The sequence below is a fragment of the Rhamphochromis sp. 'chilingali' genome, assembly GCF_963969265.1.
Source record: "Rhamphochromis sp. 'chilingali' genome assembly, chromosome: 1".
NCBI classification, from domain to species: domain Eukaryota; kingdom Metazoa; phylum Chordata; class Actinopteri; order Cichliformes; family Cichlidae; genus Rhamphochromis; species Rhamphochromis sp. 'chilingali'.
In genome coordinates this window covers 22,560,825-22,585,986 of record NC_137929.1, presented here as the reverse complement: position 1 = coordinate 22,585,986, position 25,162 = coordinate 22,560,825, and the positions used below count along the sequence as shown (strand labels likewise).

At 42.2% G+C, this 25,162-nt stretch overlaps 1 protein-coding gene across 2 annotated transcripts; it reads left to right on the top strand.

Annotated features, from left to right (window-relative positions):
* Positions 1 to 209: 209 nt before the first annotated feature.
* On the top strand, positions 210 to 25,162 carry LOC308389857 (uncharacterized protein). 2 transcript variants are annotated; one of them, XM_080871437.1, is made up of 7 exons: positions 210 to 254; positions 9,896 to 10,014; positions 23,560 to 23,601; positions 23,777 to 23,818; positions 23,916 to 24,017; positions 24,160 to 24,197; positions 24,298 to 25,162. In XM_080871437.1, the coding sequence occupies exons 3-7, from the start codon at positions 23,583 to 23,585 to the stop codon at positions 24,400 to 24,402; spliced, it is 306 nt and encodes a 101-aa protein (XP_080727563.1). In that variant the 5' UTR covers positions 210 to 254; positions 9,896 to 10,014; positions 23,560 to 23,582; the 3' UTR covers positions 24,403 to 25,162. The 2 variants fall into 2 exon arrangements, with proteins under 2 accessions (XP_080727563.1, XP_080727564.1); XM_080871438.1 differs by lacking the exon at positions 210 to 254 and having other exon boundaries at positions 9,878 to 10,014.

The window sequence follows — 25,162 nt, the reverse complement described above, 5'->3', positions numbered from 1 at the left end:
TGCACGATGATGAACGTGATACAAGCTTTAGCTCTTGCTTGTTTCTGTAAGTTTGCTCTATTACTCCTTGACATCATTAGCTAATCTTTTATTGCATTTTTAACCTGTAATAATTTAAACACATTTGCTTATTAGTAACTTTTCACTCACAGGTGTAGCACCATGTAGAGCAATTAAACATCTCATTGTTTCCACAGTTTCAGGCTGGATTGCTGTCTCAGGTTCTGAGTTTCAGACCTCAGAGGTGCAGGCAGGTGAAACTGTCACTCTGCAGTGCCCCAGGATTTACACGTTACGACTTTCTGGTTCAGACTGGTCAACGGAACCACAGCCAACTCTATCGCTTTTAAGCAAGCGTCTAGTTCAAATGTTAACTACAATGCTGCGTTTCAACCTGGAAAATTTGAAATGACAAAAAACATCTCTGCTCTCTTCCTCAAAATCAAACAAGTGGATGTGTCTGACTCTGCGCTGTATTTCTGTGGATATTTCTCAGAAGGACGTCTAAATTTAAGCGTCATGCAATTAAAGGTTGGAGGTAAGATTATTGTAAAGTCTTTGCCTCCTCATTCTTCGGTTATTACTCTTTTAATTTATATTACATATGCAATGTAATTATTGTCAACACGCTGTATACAAAGACTATGGTGGTTATAGATTAAGATAAATATAGAAATGAGGACTAAAAAAATCAAGGCTTTATTTTTCAATAGGCACCGATGAGCCTCAGGATGACATGGACTGCATCTCTAAACGTAAGTCAACATTTCTTTTATTGTGCAGATGATTAAAAACACATGAATGTGAAATAAATTTCAGCCGTGTCGCTTTTTACCTTTATTTTTGTATTAGAGGCTCACGAAGTAGCAAAGCTGACGAGTGTCACCCTGGGTGTTCTGTCTGTTTTCCTCTTAATGGTCATCACTGGTCTGGTTGTTCAACACGGGAAATCAGGTACTTTTTACTTCAACTCTGTGTTTCTCTTATTTGGTGAAATGTCAACTATATGAAAAAATACAAATGTTGCCACAAAGTTTTATCTCTTAATGTCACTGTATTGTTCACTGAATTGATGATCATGTCTTTGAATTATCAGCTAACGAACATGAAAATAAGAATCCAGAACAATTTGAGGTGGGAGCCTTTTTATACAGTATGCTGCAATGTTTGAATATTTTGATGCTTGCAGCTTTGAGCCAGTTCAGTTATTTTATTTCTGTACTTTTAATTACAGAGTCTGGACCCTGGCACCCTGAAGGATCCAGCACTGCAATCAGCAGTAAAAAGACGCAGGAGGCCTGCAGCAGAAACTCATGTTATTTATACTACCAACAGAAAAAACTAATTTCCCTGCTGCTTCCTGTTTTTATTTCTATTTCCTGTCTACTTTTGGCTGCATCTTCACCCCATCAGCCCCTATTTGTTTTGTTTGCTACATAGACTGCCTGCCACTGTATGCAGGAAGCTGCTGTACACTGTCCTTTAACAGATATGATCAGGCACTTTTTTCAGTATGTGATTCTAGATTTTTTGTTGCATTTACCTCAACCTCAAACCAGCAGGAGACAGAGAGCCTGCAGCTGAGAGAGAAGTAAAATTCATGTTGCTTAAGCTGCCAGCAGATAGTGAAGTTTAAAAAGAAGCTGTGAAACCTCATCTACTTGTTTTGATTACATACAGTGTTGGGGAGTAACGGAATACATGTACCGCTGTTACGTATTTAAAATACAAAATATGAGTAACTGTATTCCGTTACAGTTACCGTTTAAAAAGGTGGTATTCAGAATACAGTTACTTTGTTGAAATAAATGGATTACATGGCGGTACTTCCCTGTTTCATATTGTGGCGGGTCAGGACTGTTTAGGTTTTGTTTGACAGCTACGTTCTGTTGTTCCAGGCGGCAGCGTTACGGTTGCCATATTTACAGGGCGACACTTTCTCTCTGCGACTGTGTGTTTCCTGGGTGAGAGAGCGCCTTTTTGTTGTTGTTGTTGTGCTAAGCTATGCCGAGCAGTTTGGTAACAGCGGTGTGTTTCTGTTGGAAAATAAACGGCTGTGCTTCCTGGCAACTCGGGGTAGCAAGACCAAACGACACCTCTGTCTCCTCCTTGTCTGAGCTTGCCACAGTATGTTTGGCTTGTTTCCTCCGAAACAATAAGTTCTGTTGGAGCAGCCTTTCAATGCCTCTCTCTGTCTCTCGCCTCACAAGCAAAGTTGACCCAGACAACAAAGTAAAGCTATTTTTCGGCTACGAACCCGACGTATTAGCCAGAGGTCCCTTTACTACGGTTCGGAGCTGCAGACCTTCAGTAATAGCAATAAATCACACAGCAATAGTACATTCATGTAGTTGTAAAAAGCATGATAATATATTAAGTAATCCAAAGTATTCAGAATACGTTACTCTCATTGAGTAACGTAACGGAATACGTTACAAAATACATTTTGGGGCATGTATTCTGTAATCTGTAGTGGAATACATTTTAAAAGTAACCTTCCCAACACTGATTACATAATGTCAGACTTTGCGGATTTTTAGAAAAATAATTACAATTATTTAATGAAAGTGATTAAAACTGCAGCCATGCACCCTTTGAAGACAGATAAATGGATAAATGGACAAAGTCTGCACCACAGGGAGATTTCCGCACTAACAACAAATATGACATGACATCATTAATTCAAATACTAAGAGAAACATTATTTACAAAACTCTCTTCTTGCTGGTGTAACCGGTGTGTTTCTGTGTTGTGTCTGACAAAGAAGGGTAAAAAAAAGAAAGACCTCCAAGTATTTACTTGGAGGTCTTTCTTTTTATTATTATTATTTAACTTGCTCGCTCCAGCTCCTCTCCCACAGGGGAATTGTAAGGGGAGGGGCCCAAGGGGGACACTGTATTCATAGGGTTGCACCAAAGAAGAAGAACAATGAGGAGGGGCTCTAACTGATAATGAATATAACTAAAGGCTTGAAGGTCCTAACAGTCAGGTATAAAGAACAGCTACTGTGTAATTATAACAATAAGTAATCTATGACTGGGCTACACTGGTCTTATATGCAAAAACAAAAATAATTAAATCATTGGAGCTATGGTGTAAGGTATGTTTCTCTTAAATTAATTCCATCAAGTTTTATATAAAACACAAACGTGATTTTAGTTTGAATACACTGACATTAGTAATTGTTTCACAGTTTCTATTATCTTGTATGAGAAAAGAGAAGTTGTCTTTCCTGACATTTGAACAAACAAAGTTTGTAGCAACACTGTTTATCAAAGGCTTTGAGCATTGCAATGAAACCACACGCAAAAATAGCTGAACTGCTTTCACATAAAAGTTTCACATCTCTCTTTCAGCTGTTTAGGTCAACTGCTTTAATGCATTTGAAAAGGGTGACATGCTTTTAGAGGAAAAAACACTGATCCACTAAGAGGCTCTACTCTGAAGGCCAGGCTGGTTTCATTTGACAGAAAGCAGCAAAAACTAAGTTTGGCCTCTTTGAGTCTTTTAAATTGTTCCTCATACTCAATGAGCTTGTAAAGGTTAATCATCTTATTTAGAGAGGATTACCGCAAGTACGTGTCAGACTGGGTAAGGCATGTGATGTGAAACAAATTGACTAAGAACCAAAATCAAACAGATTTTCAGATATTTATTGAAAGATTGTTGAAGCCTTTGTAAAGACATCAATACTGCATGAACAGTCTTATCACAAGGATTATAACAGCTCCTTTATACTCATTGTGTGGATAGAGTGGGTATAAAGGATCTTTCTTTTCCGTGGTTGGGAATTCTTACCATCATGCTGATGCTGGTGGTGGATTTCCACAGGTGCAGACCCACCACACCGACACCAGTGAACATCTGGGGAACTGACAGTGGGATAGTGGACTGAAGCTCATTACAGGAAGGGTCAGAGCTGACTCTACCTGCTCAGGAAGCTTTTGGAGTTCAGCAGGTGCTCCTGAAGACCTTTTCTGACTCTGTGGTGGCATCAGCCATCTTCTATGGTATCTGTTGAAACAGCAGCTTTTTTTTTTTTTTTTTTTTTTTTTTGTGTCCCGTTTGGATCTTTAGCCATCAGAATTGTTGTCTTAAGGCCAAGAAAGATGCCAAGCGGATTTATTTTACCAAGTGGATCATCATGGCCTTGCCATATTGGTCCATTTGATTGACCTTTATTATAATTATGAATTTATTTTATTTTCAGTTGCTACAAACGGGACAGACATGACTGGGGGATAGGACAGGGAGAAAGAATGAAAGAAAGAGAGGGAGAGAAAGAAAACCAAAGGGGAGAAGAGACGGTGAGAAGGGGGGGGAAGAAAAAAAAACAAAAAAAAAAAACAAGCAAAACAAAAAAAACCCACCTGGATCACCTGTATGGAGAAAAAAAAAACAGAAGAGAAAGCAAACAACAAAGAGCAACATAATAAAAAAAAACAAACAGCACCATCACAATAAACTAGCTAGCAGTAGATATCAGTAGATACTAAATAATAAACGATATTGTGCAGCACGCAAGATAGACAGCGCACAATGTGCTTTGAGGCAGCAGCCAAGAAAGCTGTAGTCCGCGTCTGTGAATACCCGTGTGTACACCTGTGTGCATACCTGTGTGGATCAGCATGCTTGCATTCCAAAGGTTTCTCCATGTAACGATCTGCTAGGGAGTGTGGGGGGGCCACAGCCCCGTCCTCCAGGGTATGAAGCAGGTATGGAGGAGATCAAAACTCCAGACATCCAGAGGCCCCCAGAACACAAGAGACCAAGGAAGACTAACAGAGGGGCAGCCGCGCCACTGTCCCAGTAAGAGCTGAGGAGAGTCCCAGGTGAGGGCTCACTCAGCAGCCGCGGAGCAGAAGCCAGGGGGAGTTGCAGTGACGTGCCCGTGAGCTCCGCCAGCAGCCAGCCGTGCCTGAGTGACCGAGCCCCAGGCCGAGAGGCCGGGGGCACCCCACCTCCGAAGTGGCCCGAGCGAGCCCCAGGTTCCAGGCCCCGATAAGCGGCCGCCAAGGAGTGAGCCGGTGTGTACCCGGACGCCCACCCCCAGACACAAAGAACCACCAACGCACCGACACCTGAGGGAGTCCGCCACTGGCAGGGGAAGTGGTGGTGGGTGGAGATAGGCCTCCAAACCTTGGAGGGCCTGAGATGTCCCCAGAGAGGTGGCGTCTGATACCCAACCTGACATATAGACACAGACATACAGGCACACACAGATAAACATCCATTCCCCCCCTCATGCTCTCATATGCACTTACTCCACACTCAACCAACGTGGAGACAGACATAAAGAGACGCTGTACACACGATCACACTCCCCAAGCGTACTCTACGAACCGGGTCTAGGTACCCTTGCCCCTGGAGGGGGAACTGCACCCAGACCCAGGTGGTGTTACCCTTTTCCCTGCGGTGGGGGGAGGCAGACCGCCCCGACTCCGCAGCAGCAGGGAGGCCCCACACTCCAGACTGCAGTCGGACGGCCAACTCCTCCTAGCCCCCCCACTCCAGCAGGCCGCAGAGAACGGGGGTGAGAGAAGACTCCAAACCTCCCTCCACCCGCTCATTGTAGTGTTGATGCATGTGTGTTCTAAGGTGCAATTAAAACCCAGGAGGGCATGGAGCTACCTGCCAGAGAGCAGCAGGTAAGCGCATGGTCCCTCCTGCTAGCCCTCAATGTCTACGTGTATTCAAAATTGAGAGGTGGGCAACGACGCCAGGGGTGAGGTATACAACCTGATGGTAATTTGGACTCCGTGTATCGTGCCCACCCCCAAGATCCTATATGTATGTGTAATGAGAGTGTGAGTAATGTGAATGTCTAAGTTGTGGGATAAAATTGAGGCAGAGGCAGCCAGAAGGGGACAGAGGGGGGGGTAGCCTCCTCTGCACCCTGGTGACATACCCCTACTCCAAAGCCCTGCATGTGTGGGTGGTTGTGGTGGAGCGGGAAGAGGGAGGCAGCTGGAGATGGGGAGTGAAGGAAGGGAGGGGCAGGTGACCCCTCCCTGGGGCCAGCTCCCCCGCTGACCCCAGTAGGCACTCCCATACTCCGCGACCCGCCAGGGAAAGGGGGCCCAGGCCCATCCAGACCGGGGCCCAGCGCAGCAGCTCCCCCCGGCCCCACAGAGCCCGGGACAGTCCACCCAACCCCACCACAGAGAAAACTGCACCCACCCCACCATCCACTCTTCTTCCAGACTACATGAGACAATAGACGCCCAGACTGAGATCTTCCTCCACCTCTCCTGTATCTCCCCCTCCTGCAGAGAGTTCCTGTTGAAACAGCAGCTTATCTGCAGCTGAAAGGAAGTGGTTGGATAAGCTCATCAGGAAGGCCAGCTCTGTCATGCCCATTGACTCAGTGCTGGTGGTAGGAGACAGAAGACTGGCAATTAAATCATCAATGTCTGCACTACATGCATGAATCTGTTGGAGACCTGGAGAGCTCCTTCATTGACAGACTTGGACTTTATAATTATCACTGCTCCCAGCAAACACATGACAGGGGGAGAAACAATCAGTCACATTTATCTCTGAAGGAGTAAATACACCCTGTGGGAGTTCAAAGCATATTGGATGCCTCGCAAAATCACTTGTGGGAATGAAATGACCACAGAGAACTGGAATTTAGTGTGGTTGATATGACAAATGAACTCACAGCAGTAATTGTTATTGTTATTAGGGTTGATTATAAGTAGGTCTACTTGCCATACAGAATATGCACTAAGAATTTATTAGTGAAGTAGTTGTGAGATTCAAATAGTGTACGCACAATTTTATTTGGATAAAATTTAAGACTAGAGAAGAAGCTGAAACTCTCAGGAAGAAAGCACCTTGAGTGATTCTTCAAGCCTTTCCAGCGTTTGTGTTTATGTGGATGTTGATATATGTGAAAATGATCACGAATCACAGAAAACACAACACAACTGAAAAACCTCTCAGGTCACACCATCCTAAACAGGTATTGTCTGTGTTTAGCTGCTGATACCTGGTGACAGACTTTCCCCCCGTGTGTCACATAGTTGGAGCTTGATAAGCTCCTGTTGGGGCACTTTTTCACCCATCACTCTGACTTTAGTTCCAACGCAGCTGTAGATTGAAAGGGCAAAGCACGTTGATCAACCTTGTTGTCTTCCTCAGCATCAGTGTGCAAATCTTTAAAACTCTGAGTAGGTTTTGTGGTTCTGGAATCCTCTTGTAATTGCTGGCATGAATCTTGAGCGGTTCAACTTTGACTTTAACCTCAGTCTGGGTTCACAGAAGTATCTGGAATCGTCTTTGAAGATCTCTTATCACTTTTCTGGTTTGTATGGGTGTGGGGTTTTTTATGCACATTGTGCCTTAACCTACTGTTTCAAAACTAGTGCTGAGCTTATCTGGAATTCGCCACTTTGAAAGGGTTTCTTTGAGCAAGGTTTTTGCATCTTATTTGCAAGAAAGGAAATCTGCTGCTTATTTTGAAAACATCTCAGCAAACACCAAGCATGTTTCTTTACATTCACATGGCCTGAGTTCAATGTCAAAGTCCATGTGTAGATGATAAAAAGACTTATCTGGGTGTGGATGTGCTGCCTGTAGCCTTTGAATGCCTGTATTATTACTTGCACAAATCATACAAGAGTTAAAAGATTATTGAAAGGGTAATTACAGAATCTCTTTGTAAACCACTGTTGCTGTATTTGTTGTAAAATCCCTCCTTTTAATAGATGGTTCTTTCCATGTGTCAGTGTAGCATGATAAGAGCATCATCTCTATCTCATCGTGTCACATTAAGCTGGCTGGTGTTCTTCGTGAGCCTTTGGTCAGTTCACTGCTCTTGACTCTTGTACTGCTGGACTCCTTTTCTTGGCTGTTTGTGCTGTCTGGATTCTGTTGGTTCTCAGCAGGGGCCTTGGGCACTGGTCTTCCTGTATGTTTCAGGCTTGGCGTACTGATGGCATGCACTGCGATTTGGTCTTTGTTTTTGTTGGGGCCACCTGGGGTTTCTGGGCTCATCTGGGTTTTTGTTAACACTTTATGTGTTGGTGTTCAAGCTCTAGTGATTTGAGAAGCCTTGATTCGTGTAACAAAACTATGACAGACCCGTCCACATGTTCATGCTTTTCAGAATCTCACACACTTTATTAACACTCAATGTTGCTGTTACAACACGGCTGCAGCTTTCCAGCTGCCAGCAGCGCATCTCGCCTGCAGCTGCATTGCAGACCACGCCCCGCCACATACCCCCATCACCCGACTGAGGCCGAGGAAAACATCCAGGTGAACCTACTCCCTCCCCCTACAAGCGAGAGATTGAATTGGCCCGGACCGTTGGCGCCCCCAGCTTCTGGCCCAGCAATGGGGAGGTGTCGTTCTTGGTGGCCGCCCGCGCATCCAGCGGTGCCGGTGTCGTAGCTTGTGACCACCCGCGTATCCAGTGGCAGCGGCGGCGCAGCAGCCGTTGAAGTGCACTGAGGCTTCCAGGTGGTTCGGCCGGTGTCATGCTGCATCTCCCCAATCTCGGACTGCGCAGGTCCTCCAGACTAATTGACCTCAGGCTCAGGCCGAGCAGCCCTCTGTGGCACGTGGACCTCCATCTCCTCACACAGCTCATCCACCACTCTCAGCTGGAGCAGCCCCTCGCACGCCTCCTCCACCATCCAGTTCTTCATCTACCTCCGGCTGGAGCAGCTCCTCCTCCACCTCCGGCAGGCGTAGACCCTGACGCACCTCCACCTCCAGTGACTGTGTGGCAGGCCCCCGACAGGCACAAGCTGCTGCCAGGCACAAAAGGAGTGCGGATGGGTGCAGCAGCAGGCTGCAAACTAATCATCTTGTTGTTTCAGACCACAGTGGAGTGGGTGTGATTGGTTGTTCATGGTGGAGAACCGTTTTTTCAGTTACCTTCTGTCCTTTATAGGTTGCATTATTTGATTATTATTTGATGTATTCTTTAAAAAAATACAAGTACTATGGCCCATGAAGCTGTAAATCAAATGGAAGTTAAAACCCAACTTTGTCATATAACAACAGGTTGCTTGTTCTTCCTAGTTTAAACATTTGTTTTTCTAGTTCTTAGTTTCTTCTTCATTTAATCTGTTCCCTTTTGTGCTCTGGTTGTTTTGGTGTCGTCTGTGTTCTCCCCTGCCCGTCATGTCTATCACCCATGCCTGTTTCTTCCCCAAGTGTCAAGCCTGTGCATCTTGGTCTGCGTGGTTCCTGTTTTATTTTGACAAGCTCTCATCCTGTGTTCAGTTTTGCTTCCTACTGTCCTGTTAGTTTGATTATTTCCAGCTGTCTTCCCTGTTTTCCTCTGCTTATTGTCGTGTCATTCCTGCTGCAGTGTGTTTCCTTGTTCCCCTTGTTTCCATCGCTTATCCTAGTTTCTAGCTTTTTGTTTCCAGTTCTTAGTTTCTAGTTTTAGAGTTTTGTGTTTAGCTATGGTTTATAACTTTACAGCAATAAAACTCCCTTCTTTTGGGTCTACCCTTTGCCTGCCACACAGCCAACCCTGACACTATCAGCATTTTAACAACAACCAGCTTTTTAATAATGCATGTGTTTAAAGCTGAGAAAAAATGAAACATCACTCTTCTTCTTCTTCTTCTTCTTCTTCTTCTTCTTCTTCTTCTTTAAAGTAAAGACAAAAAATAATCTTGCAAAAAGCCCTTTAAGACTAAACACGTGTGTCATGACTCTATGACCTAAACGCATTTAGCTTTGAAAGCAACACAAAACTCCCACCTCTATTACATTTATCACACTGAGAGCACCCTTCCTGGTGAACACACCATCTGCGGACATTGCAGGGCAGCAGTCATGTGCACGATGATGAACGTGATACAAGCTTTAGCTCTTTCTTGTTTCTGTAAGTTTGCTCAGAGGTTTCAGACCTCAGAGGTGCAGGCAGGTGAAACTGTCACTCTGCAGTGCCCCAGGATTTACACATATGACGTTATGACTTTCTGGTTCAGACTGGTCAACGGAACCACAGCCAACTCTATTGCTGTTAAGCCAGTGGCTAGCATTGTTAAGTACAATACTAAATTTCAACCTGGAAAATTTGAAATGACACAAACAACCTCTGATGTCTTTCTCAAAATCAAACAAGTGGATGTGTCTGACTCTGCGCTGTATTTCTGTGGATTTGTCTCAGAGGCACGTCTAAATTTCAGCGTCATGCAATTAAAGGTTGGAGGTAAATTGTTGTAAATTCTTTGTCTGCTCATTCTTCGGTTATTACTCTTTTAATTTATATTACATATGCAATGTAATTATTGTCAACACGCTGTATACAAAGACTATGGTGGTTATAGATTAAGATAAATATAGAAATGAGGACTAAAAAAATCAAGGCTTTATTTTTCAATAGGCACCGATGAGCCTCAGGATGACATGGACTGCATCTCTAAACGTAAGTCAACATTTCTTTTATTGCGCAGATGACTAAAAACACATGAATGTGAAATAAATTTCAGCCGTGTGGCTTTTTACCTTTATTTTTGTATTAGAGGCTCATGAAGTAGCAAAGCTGACGAGTGTCACCCTGGGTGTTCTGTCTGTTTTCCTCTTAATGGTCATCACTGGTCTGGCTGTTCAAAACAGGAAACTTCAGATGGGTACTTTTTACAGCTACACAATCGCTCTTATAATCTTTGCTCTTCACAAATGTATAATTGGTTTATGTAATAGAATAACACTAATTTGTTTTTTGTGGATCAGCAAATAAAGAAGAACAGAATCCGGACCACAGCACGGTGAGTCAATCTAAAAATGTACTTTTATGCTCTGATTAGCAGCGCTTAAACAAAATGTGCCTGTACAGCATTACAGTGCAAAATGACATCGTATAAAGGGAGAAATAAGATTTATAGTTTGTATGTTCCAAGTAGCTGTTGACTAATTGTCCTCTTTCCTTTAGAAATGTAACATAAACACTTCATTGTTATTGCTTATATTTGTCTATAATTATAATTAATATGTATATAATACTCATAATAAATGAACACTGAATGTGCTTTTCACAGAATCGTGGATCTGATGAGGTGAACTATGCTGCAGTGACAGTTCGACCAAAACCAAAAAGAAGAGAGATCGAGCCGAATGTTATCTATGCTTCCACCAGATAGAATCAGCAGGCGACTTGAACTGCCTGATGAGGTGTGGAAATGAAAAACTCTTGTTAGAAAAAAAAATACTTTGCTGTGGTGAACCAATGCTAACTGAATTTTCACGTGTTTTCCTGTTAATTCTGAGTTCTTACTTTGTCCATCAAAGTCTATTTAGCCAAACAAACATGTAATGTGATTGTTAATCAAATGGAAATCTGCACACGACCTGAACAGAAACAGTCGGTACTTTGTGACTACAAATGTTCTGGAAAAATAAAGACTACATTCATGTGGAACATGGATATAACTGTGACTGGATACTGTATGTATTATCTTATGCTCTTATATGTCTTGATCAACAGACAAAAAAAAAAAAAAACCCACATGATTATACTTCATCTTCCTGCAAAAGACCTGTTTTTTATTACTGCTGACTTCACACTTATATGAAACATTTCCTCTGGCTGAAACCTTGCTATCTATGCAGATAAAAATAAGCCGAGTTGTCTCAGCTTGTCCTTGTTGTTGGTGACTTAGCAAGAGTTCTGGGAGCTTCTGTTTTTGTTTACCAAAAATTAGCCTCAAGATCAATAAATTGGTGATGGGTTCTGTTGAACTATTTAACTTATTGTATTATCAATCAATAAAAAACTGAACACTGGCTATGATTATTCAAATCAGATTCATGGCTCTGATGGCCCAAAATATGCTGCAGTGACATTTCAACCAAATGCAAAAAGAAGAGCGATCGAGACAGACACGATCTATGCTGCCACCAGACGGACTCACTATGTAACTGGAAATGATGCTGTATCATATTAATGATATGATGCAGCAATTCTAACTCTGCAGTGAAGAAACAATGCTACTGTAATTGCACATTTGTATGTTCTGTTTTATTAATTCTTAATATTTTCTTGCTCATTTAAAATCTTTGTCGCCAAACAAACATGATGCTAAATGTCTTGAACAAATACAACATATATAAATAAAATAGAGTCCAGTTAATATAAATACATCTGAAACTCTTTCATCAGACGATACAACATAAGGTCTCATATATCTGTCAAGGCTCGCGGGGCAACCTGTGTGGAATTATTAAAGGACCCAAGATGCAGGCACTTCTGATGTGAGGGAGCTTTATTAATGGAGGTTGAAAATACAAAAAGGGGTGGGTGGCGAAAAACAGAACTGAGCCTGGACCCAAACTGGGAAAACTACACATTAAACAAACCTGAAACCTAGAGACACAAATGGAGATGCAAGGAGACGTAGACAGATGCAGGGAAACCACTTCAGATGACGGGGGGGGATAACACAGATGAACCAGCAACTAACAGACGCAGACACAAGGCTTAAATACACAGAGTGATAACGAGAGAATGAGACGCAGAAGGAGGGCACAGCTGGGAGTAATCAGACACGATGGGACAGGGGAAACGTAAACACACTGACATCAGACACAGACCTTCAAAGTAAAACAGGAAACACACACACGCAAAGACACAGACTCAGAGGCGGGCTTAACACAGAGACCTGACTACACTAGAGGGGACACACAGGCAGGGATGACACAAAACAGAGGGAGCACAGAATAAACACTGGGAAACCAAAACACCAACAGTCATGATTCATAATAAAATCAAAAGTAAAAGTACAAAAAACAAAAACACTGGGTCTCCGAGCCAGGACCTTGGCAATATCACCCTTGTTGCACATTGCTTTTATATTCATTTGTACATAACATTGATTCCTGCTTTAAAATAACAGCACAATTCTGAAGTGTTCATTAGTGGTCATTGCTTTCCACAGTCATTCATTATAAAGTGTTTCATCTGTATAACAACTTTACTCTTCTTAAGCTTGAGTAACTTTTTGTCATGAATTATTCTCAAATGTAGAAATTCTCCAGTGCTACTCAGGAATTGTTCATGCATCTTTTGGTGATTTGAAAGTAAACTGTTTGTTGCTTCTGCTTGTTTCAGACTGTATATCTGTGTCAACTGAAGCGCTCAAGAAATCAGTATAAACACACAAACTGTTTGTGTGTAGTTTGTCACAGTGTATCTGCTTGTAAAAGGTACAGCTGCTGCGTTTCCCAGGGAGAGAAAAAAGTGTGAGATCATTTTACTCAGACATGGTTCTTCTATAGCACTTTTCTACTCTGAGAACAAGTGCTTTGTACAACTTGCCTCATTCACACATTCAAAAAGCACTTTTTTTTCTAAACCTCCTCCAGTTATGAATAGTTGATCAGATCGGCATTTGGGAGCATTTCAAGTTGCTATACATCAATACAACCATTATAGCCCAGATTTTAATAATATGTCTGCATCAACTGCATAGTAATTACATAAATTGTAAAAAAAAGTGCAATAAACTACAAAAAAATGGAAATTGTTTTTGTTTTTTTAAAATATTTTTCTAGTTAGAGAAATTTAAGAGGCTTATCCCTCAAAACTTTAAATACAAAAAAGTTGCACAAAATAGTTTCCCACCACAGGAAATTCATTTTGAGTGTCTTCATAGTTTTATTTTTGAAATACACCAATTTTATATACTGCAGGAAAAACGAAAATAAATATTATAATGCAAGTTTGCAAAAAAAAACCAAAAAAAACCCAGCATGTGCATCAAAATAAACTATTTCCAGCAGTGCAATTTGAGTTCTAAGCATCCCAGAAACTATTCAGAAAGTCATAAAGCCAAACATAACTTTTAAAAACACCAGTTTAGGCTGATGAGGCCCTGATGGTAAAAAAAAAAAACTACATGTCCGTGAAATGATGTCAGTTCCTGTTTCGGGCAGGTCAGGGACGATTCTAGGATCAGAGCTTTGGGGGTGCTGAGCACCCAGAGAGCTGCCCAGCCAGCCAAGATACACTTTACATGAGTAAAGTGTATCTTTACATTCTATACATTGTATAGAATGTATACAATGAGACTTCTTCCCTGTCTCTTTCGGTCCCTGCATCCTCCCTGTCCTCATCGTCTGTTGTAGAATGTATACAATGTATGAAAAAATCTTTACTGCAGACACTAATTTTACTAATTTAATAATAATAACTTTGTGTTGTAAGATTTATGACTTTCATGCTTTCATAGTGGTCCTTAGGAGAGCTTGACATTTTTATCAGGTGGTACACACTGTAAAAAGTTTGAGAAACACTGAGAAGTGTATGTGTGCTTTTGGAAAACATTTAAAGCTGCTGTACAGAATCTTTGAAACAAGCTTAAAACATTTTTCGAATATAAACAGAGCATCTGCTTCTCTTTACAGCTCCTCACTCCACCAGGGCTGTTTGGCACTTTCTGATTGCACAAATGTGACGTATGTACTGCGGCAGTCATACAGACAAGTGGACGGTCCAAAAGTTGGTCTACCTATTACTGGCTGAGGTTTTAGTAGAGTTGTGGCTGAACCACATAAAAATATATAATTAATTTTAATCTCCCCAATCAATGATAATGTTATGTTGGAATGTTGTTAAAGAGGGTCAAAAATGTTTCAACCCAGTTTGTTTTGCAGATTCTGTATAGCAGCTTTAACCCTCCTGCCATCCTTTAAAAAACTCACACCCATCACCCTAGGGACCATTCTCAGCCACGCCATAAAAAGACCATATATCCATATTTTATTCCACTTTAAATTAGCCAACCTTGTAAAACTACTTCTCCCTGAAATATTCATGTAAAGTTTTAATTATATTTTCGTTGTTTTAACCCTTCAAATCCCAGTGTTATTACATGAGCGCCCTGTGTTATAAGCCCCAAAAACCAAAAAACGAAACTAAATATTTCCACAAAAAACCAGTTGAAGTAATATGTGATTGTCATTATAAGTAGGCCTTTAGATGGACCAAAGATTGGCACCAACATACATTTTGACCTGCCATTATTTTTTTTGCATTTTTTTTGCAATTTAAAAATTAAAACTTCAAGGCCCTGAGTCTTCATTGACATCCAAGAAAAGAAGAAAAAATAAAATCATATGATGATAATTTGGGGTTGAAAAATAGCGTTTATAATGGAAGTCAATGGGCAGAAAATGGTCCCCAGGGTGATGGGTGTGGGGATTTCTGCTGCTCAGGAATTTTAGGCTGATTTAAGGAATTCACACTGGAATATTAACATTGACAGGTAAAAACTATCCTGTGGCAAGTTTGGTTATATTCCACTGAACACAGTGGAAATGGCAGCCATTTAACACATAGCAGTGGCACAAAAAGGTCCCAAGAAGGCAGGAGGGTTAATATAGGGAGAACACAACTTCGACACTGTGTGAGTAAAATTAGTTTTTTTTCTCTTTGTCAGTTTAAACAGTTTCTGTTGTGCCTGTCACTGTTTCCTGTCTGTTTTCTTACCTGGTTCTTCCTGACCTTGTACTTTCTCCTCATGTTCCCTCTTTCCTCTCTCCCTCTTTGGACTGACAATCATACACAAATAGATTGTATTCAATTAGATGAAAAATTACATTAATATGAAAAAAATTCTATTAAGATCGCTAACAAAAAGTCCTCTCTCAGTGTACTTTCAACCAAAAGGCAAATAACCAAACCACATGAACATCTAATAAAAGATATAAACATTGAAACACTGATCCAACATTATTCTTGATTGACGGATCATTTGATTTTACACTTTTACCTGAATGTGGCTCCTTTTTTTGAAAAAACTTCCTTATATCCATTATGAACCTGGCTGTCTCTGTACACACACACACACACACACACACACACAACAGGAGTTATAAGGTTAATGGGTATTCAGTCAGTTAGCTAGTTAGTATCCATTTCAAATAGGACAGTGGTAACAACAGTAGGCTGCGGACAATTTTAAGTTTTAGATTTTAAATAGGCTGTATAAATTTCAATGGGAGCAACAGGACGGTCAAATGTCGCTGAATTTACTACAGAGCAGGACGGATTGTAGGGTAGCAAACATTGTCAGAAAACACGTTTTCAACCCAGCAGATTACCTGGGTGTAATGTTTTTCAGCTAAAAAGAAACATGGTCTGACTCCTACCTTAACTATATAAAGGGTAACTGAAGGTTAAATGCAGCCAACATGTCCTGTTTTAAGCCAGGCACTTACACCTCCGCTCCGCTGTGTCTCAGCCACCATCGCTCTGGCAGAAAGGGTGCAAGAGTCAGAGCAGGGGAGAGCTGGAACAAACCATTTTGGGAGGGGGGGAGGTTATCGATACTTTTGTTGTTAAAATGTTACGTCTCAACCAAGTTCTGTATGCTTTTTATATTTTTAGTAGTGTGTCACACAAACAGCAAATATTGTCAAAAAAAGGTAAGAAATCTTTGGGGGTGCTTTGATTCATTTTTGGCTAAAATCGCCCCCTGGGGCAGGTAATGGCGGACATGCGATCGTTCGCGCTGACATCTTTTTCAATGTAGGAAGTGTTATGAACAGCTGATCGGATCGGCAAAGCGTGTTTCTGGGATATTATGGTTTTTTTTGCTGCAAATGCTTTTTAGACAATTTTTGCAAAGCCATATGTGGAAGGAAACCGTGACCTAGGACAAGCTGAATGCATAAATTGGAAGTACACTTCCTCCAGTTTCAGATGAAAAAAAAAAAATTATTGCGCTTGCTTATGTGGATGCAGTTCTACCGGGACTTAAAGATAGTTACGTAAAATGGAGCGTGCCTGCTCTGACCAGCCATAAAGGGTTAAGCAAAACTGGGAGGAAGGTCCAAAAAAATTATATTCAATACATTCTGAACATGAGACCAAAAAGAATCACAAGGTCCGCTTGGACCAAACACGATCAACTCTGCTTGAATAAATGACATTTTAAAAAGTTTAGGGACATCAAAGTTTTGATATCTTCTAGACAAGTAGAAATATTTTTCTGCTTCAGAGGCAGATAAATCTGCCATTGTCACATCTGCCATATAGTAGAGAAAATGTTGACCCTAATGCAAACACTGACAACATACTTAAACTGAAAACATGCCTTTAATTGAGGGAGAGCAAACATAAACAAAAACTCAGAAATAATATAACTAAACTAACAAAACCTAAACAGGGAAGGAAAATATCATTAAAATGGCCTGTATTTGTATAGCGCTTTACTTAGTCCCTAAGGACCCCAAAGCGCTTTACACTATATTCAGGGTTAGGGTTAGAGTTAGGTTAGATTCTGGCCCAGCAATGGGGAGGTGTCGTTCTTGGTGGCCACCCGCGCATCCAACACTGCCGGTGTCGTAGGCTTGGGACCACCCGCGTATCCAGTGGCAGCGACAGCACAGCCGCCGTGGAAGTGCTCTGAGGCTCCCAGGTGGTTCGGCCGGTGTCATGCTGCATCTCCCCAATCTTGGACTGCGCAGGTCCTCCAGACTAATTGACCTCAGGCTCAGGCCGAGCAGCCCTCTGCGGCACGTGGACCTCCATCTCCTCGCACAGCTCATCCACCGCTCTCAGCTGGAGCAGCCCCTCACACGCCTCCTCCACCATCGGCTGGTCCAGTTCTTCATCTACCTCCGACTGGAGCAGCTCCTCCTCCACCTCCAGCAGGCGTAGACCCTGACGCACCTCCACCTCCAGTGACTGCGTGGCAGGCCCCCGCCAGGCACAAGCTGCTGCCAGGCACAAAAGGAGTGTGGATGGGTGCAGCAGCAGGCTGCAAACTAATCATCTTGTTGTTTCTACTGCTTCAGGCTGGATTTTCGATCCCTGGGCTCTCTGTCCTGGTCGTTGTGTCCTTGGGCAAGACACTTTACCCTACTTGCCTACTGGTGTTGGCCAGAGGGGCCGCTGGCGCGATATGGCAGCCTCGCTTCTGTCAGTCTGCCCCAGGGCAGCTGTGGCTACAACTGTAGCTGCCTCCACCAGTGTGTGAATGTGAGAGTGAATGAATAGTGGCATTGTAAAGCGCTTTGGGTGCCTTGAAAAGCGCTATATACAGTGGGGCAAAAAAGTATTTAGTCAGCCACCGATTGTGCAAGTTCCCCCACCTAAAATGATGACAGAGGTCAGTAATTTGCACCAGAGGTACACTTCAACTGTAAGAGACAGAATGTGAAAAAAAAAAATCCATGAATCCACATGGTAGGATTTGTAAAGAATTTATTCGTAAATCAGGGTGAAAAATAAGTATTTGGTCAATAACAAAAATACAACTCAATACTTTGTAACATAACCTTTGTTGGCAATAACAGAGGTCAAACGTTTACTATAGGTCTTTACCAGGTTTGCACACACAGTAGCTGGTATTTTGGCCCCTTCCTCCATGCAGATCTTCTCGAGAGCAGTGATGTTTTGGGGCTGTCGCCGAGCAACACGGACTTTCAACTCCCGCCACAGATTTTCTATGGCGTTGAGGTCTGGAGACTGGCTAGGCCACTCCAGGACTTTCAAATGCTTCTTACGGAGCCACTCCTTTGTTGCCCGGGCGGTGTGTTTTGGATCATTGTCATGTTGGAAGACGCAGCCTGGTTTCATCTTCAAAGTTCTCACTGATGGAAGGAGGTTTTGGCTCAAAATCTCACGATACATGGCCCCATTCATTCTGTCCTTAACACGGATCAGTCGTCCTGTCCCCTTGGCAGAAAAACAGCCCCATAGCATGATGTTTCCACCCCCATGCTTCACAGTAGGTATGGTGTTCTTGGGATGCAACTCAGTATTCGTCTTCCTCCAAACACGACGAGTTGAGTTTATACCAAAAAGTTCTACTTTGGTTTCATCTGACCACATGACATTCTCCCAATCCTCTGCTGTATCATCCATGTGCTCTCTGGCAAACTTCAGACGGGCCTGGACATGCACTGGCTTCAGCAGCGGAACACGTCTGGCACTGCGGGATTTGATTCCCTGCCGTTGTAGTGTGTTACTGATGGTGACCTTTGTTACTTTGGTCACAGCTCTCTGCAGGTCATTCACCAGGTCCCCCCGTGTGGTTCTGGGATCTTTGCTCACCGTTCTCATGATCATTTTGACCCCACGGGATGAGATCTTGCGTGGAGCCCCAGATCGTGGGAGATTATCAGTGGTCTTGTATGTCTTCCATTTTCTGATGATTGCTCCCACAGTTGATTTTTTCACACCAAGCTGCTTGCCTATTGTAGATTCACTCTTCCCAGTCTGGTGCAGGTCTACAATACTTTTCCTGGTGTCCTTCGAAAGCTCTTTGGTCTTGGCCATGGCGGAGTTTGGAGTCTGACTGTTTGAGGCTGTGGACAGGTGTCTTTTATACAGATGATGAGTTCAAACAGGTGCCATTCATACAGGTAACGAGTGGGGGACAGAAAAGCTTCTTACAGAAGACGTTACAGGTCTGTGAGGGCCAGAGATTTTCCTTGTTTGAGGTGACCAAATACTTATTTTCCACCCTGATTTACGAAGAAATTCTTTACAAATCCTACCATGTGGATTCATGGATTTTTTTTTCACATTCTGTCTCTCACAGTTGAAGTGTACCTCTGGTGCAAATTACTGACCTCTGTCATCATTTTAAGTGGGGGAACTTGCACAATCGGTGGCTGACTAAATACTTTTTTGCCCCACTGTAAATCCAATCCATTATCCATTATTATTATTTTCTGTCTTGGGTTGTAAGTTTCAGACCACAGTGGAGTGGGTGTGATTGGTTGTTCATGGTGGAGAACCGTTTTTTCAGTTACCTTCTGTCCTTTGTAGGTTGCATTATTTGATTATTATTTGATGTATTCTTTAAAAAAATACAAGTACTATGGCCCATGAAGCTGTAAATCAAATGGAAGTTAAAACCCAACTTTGTCATATAACAACATCTCTTTTGTTGTCATAAAAGTGTTGACTCAAGGACTCTTTGACTTTTACTATCATTCATGGTTCCCATGACAGATAGTAAATGTTTCTTAGGTCTCATTTGATATTTTGTTTAGGTTGCTTGTTCTTCCTAGTTTAAACATTTAGTTTTCTAGTTCTTAGTTTCTTCTTCATTTAATCTGTTCCCTTTTGTGCTCTGGTTGTTTTGGTGTCGTCTGTGTTCTCCCCAGCCCGTCATGTCTATCACCCATGCCTGTTTCTCCCCAAGTGTCAAGCCTGTGCGTCTTGGTCTGCGTGGTTCCTGTTTTATTTTGACAGGCTCTCATCCTGTGTTCAGTTTTGCTTCCTACTGTCCTGTTAGTTTGATTATTTCCAGCTGTGTTCCCTGTTTTCCTCTGCTTATTGTCGTGTCATTCCTGCTGCAGTGTGTTTCCTTGTTCCCCTTGTTTCCATCACTTATCCTAGTTTCTAGCTTTTTGTTTCCAGTTCTTAGTTTCTAGTTTTAGAGTTTTGTGTTTAGCTATGGTTTATAACTTTACAGCAATAAAACTCCCTTCTTTTGGGTCTACCCTTTGCCTGCCACACAGCCAACCCTGACACTATCAGCATTTTAACAACAATGCATGTTTTTAAAGCTGAGAAAAAATGAAGCATCACTCTTCTTCTTCTTCTTTAACACTTAGACCCCCGGAGAGCAGTCATTTTGGTTTTCTACCTTAGACCCCCGCGGAGTCATCATTTTGCGTTTCTACCTTTAAAAGCCGGAGAGCAGTCAGTCAAATGCTGGAGTCATTCATATGTATATTGGGTCGTTACCTAGGAATTCTGGAGGGAGGGGAGTGGGGGTGAGTGATTGAGGGGGTGGGGGAGCTGCTAAAAGCGGTGAGCTTCCTTTTGTGTTTCATCTTGATGCATTCTCAATCATCCAGGGAAACAAATCTCCAAAAGTCACCAACTTGGAGTGTTTCAGTTTGCCATCTTGGGGAGAAATCAACACACATGGGTGTATGTCCTTTGTTGCTGACATTTATTGATAAAAACAGTACAAAAAACCAACCATTTGTACACATATTTACAAATAATTCAACATTGTCAGCAATCACTCACAATCCTGGCACTGCCATGGTACCTGTAGTCTGCATTTACCACATGTGTACCTGTAGCAGTGAACACATCGCACAGTGGCCTGATTTATCTTGCATTTGTGTTTGACCTGACACGTGGCTCTTTTTCCAGGGCTCGGTGTGGAGGGTTCTGCCCGAAGCAACTGATCTTTTCTTGCCTTCTTCGCAGCTACATGAGAGTGAGCCAACTCTGTTGCAAGCGCCACCAGGAAGTCCACCCGTCTTTCCTTCGTCCCGGTGCATGCTTGATACAGCACATGTGCATTCAGTGCTGCCATGTCAATCATGTTATAAAACACGGCGACTGGCCAGCACCGTGTTCCTTTGCGGACAGTGTACTCCAGAACCATCTGGTCAATCACATCCACGCCACACTTTGTTTTGTTGTAAAGGGTGACAGTGTTTGGTGAACCACGCTGTGCATGCTGCTAAGAATATAGACTGTCTTCTTCCGTTTGGCCGCATACGCCGTCAGCGTGGCAGCAGAGGTTGAAAACACCTAAGAAATAAGATAAATTGTTATTTTCATAGCCCTTTTACACACAATGAAACACATAAACATAGAACCACAAAAGACCTGCAACATACCTGAGTGGTGAATTCATTGCGATCTGTTGCGATCTGCAGCAAACTTGTCAGTCTTTGCTCGATCACAGCGGGTGGACTTGTCATCAAAGCGTAGGTGTTGCATGATGTTTTGGAAGCGGTTTCGTGCCATAGTTCCAATTATCTGTGGGTTTCCCAGGTTTGCTGACCAGCAGTCATTTACCGATGGAAGCCTGCAAACCCCCCGCAAGATCACAATTGCAATAAATGCCATTAGTTCAGGGAGGTCCATGAACCAATGAACATGCTCCGTTTGCTGTGCATGTTGAATAGTCCATTCTTGAATGCTACGAAGCATGTCAAGAGTGACGAAACACAGGAAGCTCTGAAGGCGACTCGAGATACTTCTCCTGGCCTTAGCCGTTGGCTCTCCATCTGCAGCGTACGCTTCTATTGGGGTGAAAGGGAGACAGGTCCCCACATGTTCTTCACGCCACACTGTGCCATCTTTCGCTGTCTCAGTCCCCAAACAAGGTCTCTTTTTCGGTGGAGAAGCAGTCTCCTCATCTGCAGTGTGAACAAATTCAAATTGTGAGCAAAATGGGAAGGTCAAACAAAATCACAAATGCATGCATAGATACTAATTATAATTCCAGTATCTCCTCCTCTGTATCAGAATAATGTCTGAAATATCTTACTTACTAACTACATCCACTTACTTGTTTGAAATGAAAAAGGAAATAACATGAAATGAAACTAACCGGAAGACTGATCAGACAGCTCTGAGTCCGAATCCGGCTGAACTGCTAGGTCTTCTCCATCCGAGTCACAAGGGTCGACTTCCGTCAGGATCATTTCCAAGGCCTGCTGAGTGGTGAGTCTTCTCTGCATTTTCTTTCCTTGGAGAGGAGGTCCGTACACCAGAGGCAGTGCCAGGATTGTGAGTGATTGCTGACAATGTTGAATTATTTGTAAATATGTGTACAAATGGTTGGTTTTTTGTACTGTTTTTATCAATAAATGTCAGCAACAAAGGACCTACACCCATGTGTGTTGATTTCTCCCCAAGATGGCAAACTGAAACACTCCAAGTTGGTGACTTTTGGAGATTTGTTTCCCTGGATGATTGAGAATGCATCAAGATGAAACACAAAAGGAAGCTCACCGCTTTTAGCAGCTCCCCCACCCCCTCAATCACTCACCCCCACTCCCCTCCCTCCAGAATTCCTAGGTAACGACCCAATATACTTATGAATGACTAGCCAATTTAGCTTCCACTTCCACCATTTGACTGCTCTCGGGTTTTATAGGTAGAAAGGTAGAAGCCTGGGGATGCTAGTGTTAAAGTAAAGACAGAAAATAACCTTGCAAAAAGCCCTTTAAGACTAAACACATGTGTCATGACTCTCTGACCTAAACGCATTTAGCTTTGAAAGCAACACAAAACTCCTCCCTCTATCACATTTATCACACTGAGAGCACCCTTCCTGGTGAACACACCATCTGCGGACATTGCAGGGCAGCAGTCATGTGAACGATGATGAACGTGATACAAGCTTTAGTTCTTTCATGTTTCTGTAAGTTTGCTCTATTACTCTTTGACATCATTGGCTAATCTTTTATTGCATTTTTAACCTATAATAATTTAAACACATTTGCTTATTAGTAACTTTACACTCACAGGTGTAGCACCATGTAGAGCAATTAAACATCTCATTGTTTCCACAGTTTCAGGCTGGATTGCTGTCTCAGGTTCTGAGTTTCAGACCTCAGAGGTGCAGGCAGGTGAAACTGTCACTCTGCAGTGCCCCAGGATTTACACATATGACGTTATGACTTTCTGGTTCAGACTGGTCAACGGAACCACAGTCAACTCTATTGCTGTTAAGTCTGCAAGTGTTAAGTATAATGCTGAATTTCAACCTGGAAAATTTGAAATGACACAAACAACCTCTGATGTCTTTCTCAAAATCAAACAAGTGGATGTGTCTGACTCTGCGCTGTATTTCTGTGGATTTCTCTCAGAAGGACGTCTAAATTTAAGCGTCATGCAATTAAAGGTTGGAGGTAAGATTATTGTAAAGTCTTTGCCTCCTCATTCTTCAGTTATTACTCTTTTAATTTATATTACATATGCAATGTAATTATTGTCAACACGCTGTATACAAAGACTATGGTGGTTATAGATTAAGATAAATATAGAAATGAGGACTAAAAAAATCAAGGCTTTATTTTTCAATAGGCACCGATGAGCCTCAGGATGACATGGACTGCATCTCTCAACGTAAGTCAACATTTCTTTTATTGTGCAGATGATTAAAAACACATGAATGTGAAATAAATTTCAGCCGTGTCGCTTTTTACCTTTATTTTTGTATTAGAGGCTCACGAATTAGCAAAGCTGACGAGTGTCACCCTGGGTGTTCTGTCTGTTTTCCTCTTAATGGTCATCACTGTTCTCGTTGTTCAACACGGGAAATCAGGTACTTTTTACTTCAACTCTGTGTTTCTCTTATTTGGTGAAACGTCAACTATATGAAAAAATACAAATGTTGCCACAAAGTCTTAGCTTTTAATGTCACTGTATTGTTCACTGAATTGATGATCATGTCTTTGAATTATCAGCTAACGAACATGAAAATAAGAATCCAGAACAATTTGAGGTGGGAGCCTTTTTATACAGTATGCTGCAATGTTTGAATATTTTGATGCTTGCAGCTTTGAGCCAGTTCAGTTATTTTATTTCTGTACTTTTAATTACAGAGTCTGGACCCTGCCACCCTGAAGGATCCAGCACTGCAATCAGCAGTACAAAGACGCAGGAGGCCTGCAGCAGAAACTCATGTTATTTATACTACCAAATGTTAAGAGATTTTCTACATTATACATTATAACCAAATCTCTATAATACAATATAATCAAGTGTGCCTTATATTCTAACCAAGTATGCCTTATATTTTGTGTGTTCATATATTTTCACATAACCAAGCTTATTGTTAAAGAAAACATAATGCATTCCTTACCTCAGTGTGTGATGTCAGATAAGCATGATATACTTCTGCATTGTTATTTTCAGTGTATGTGTGCAAGGTCAGATAAGCTGAGATAATGCCTGACCTCTCCCTTTACAGTTAAAAGAGGAAGTACTATGTAACTTACTTTCACTATAAATAAAGCGAGCAAGCCTGCATTCGGGGTGTGTGTCTTCTCAGAGACATTCACCCGTGCGCATGTTTTCTAATTACTCTCTGAGTCGGTCTGCAGTTGTCTCATTTCTCTTATCTGTGTTTGAACTAATGTCAACCCCTGACACCAACAGAAAAAACTAATTTCCCTGCTGCTTCCTGTTTTTATTTCTATTTCCTCTATACTTTCAGCTGCATCTTCACGCCATCAGCCCCTATTTGTTTTGTGGTATTTAGAATACAGTCACTTTGTTGAAATAAATGGATTACACGGCGGTACTTCCCTGTTTCATATTGTGGCGGGTCAGGACTGTTTAGGTTTTGTTTGACAGCTACGTTCTGTTGTTCCAGGCGGCAGCGTTACGGTTGCCATGGTTATAGGGTGACGCTCTCTCTCTGCGACTGTGTGTTTCCTGGGTGAGAGAGCGCCTTTTTGTTGTTGT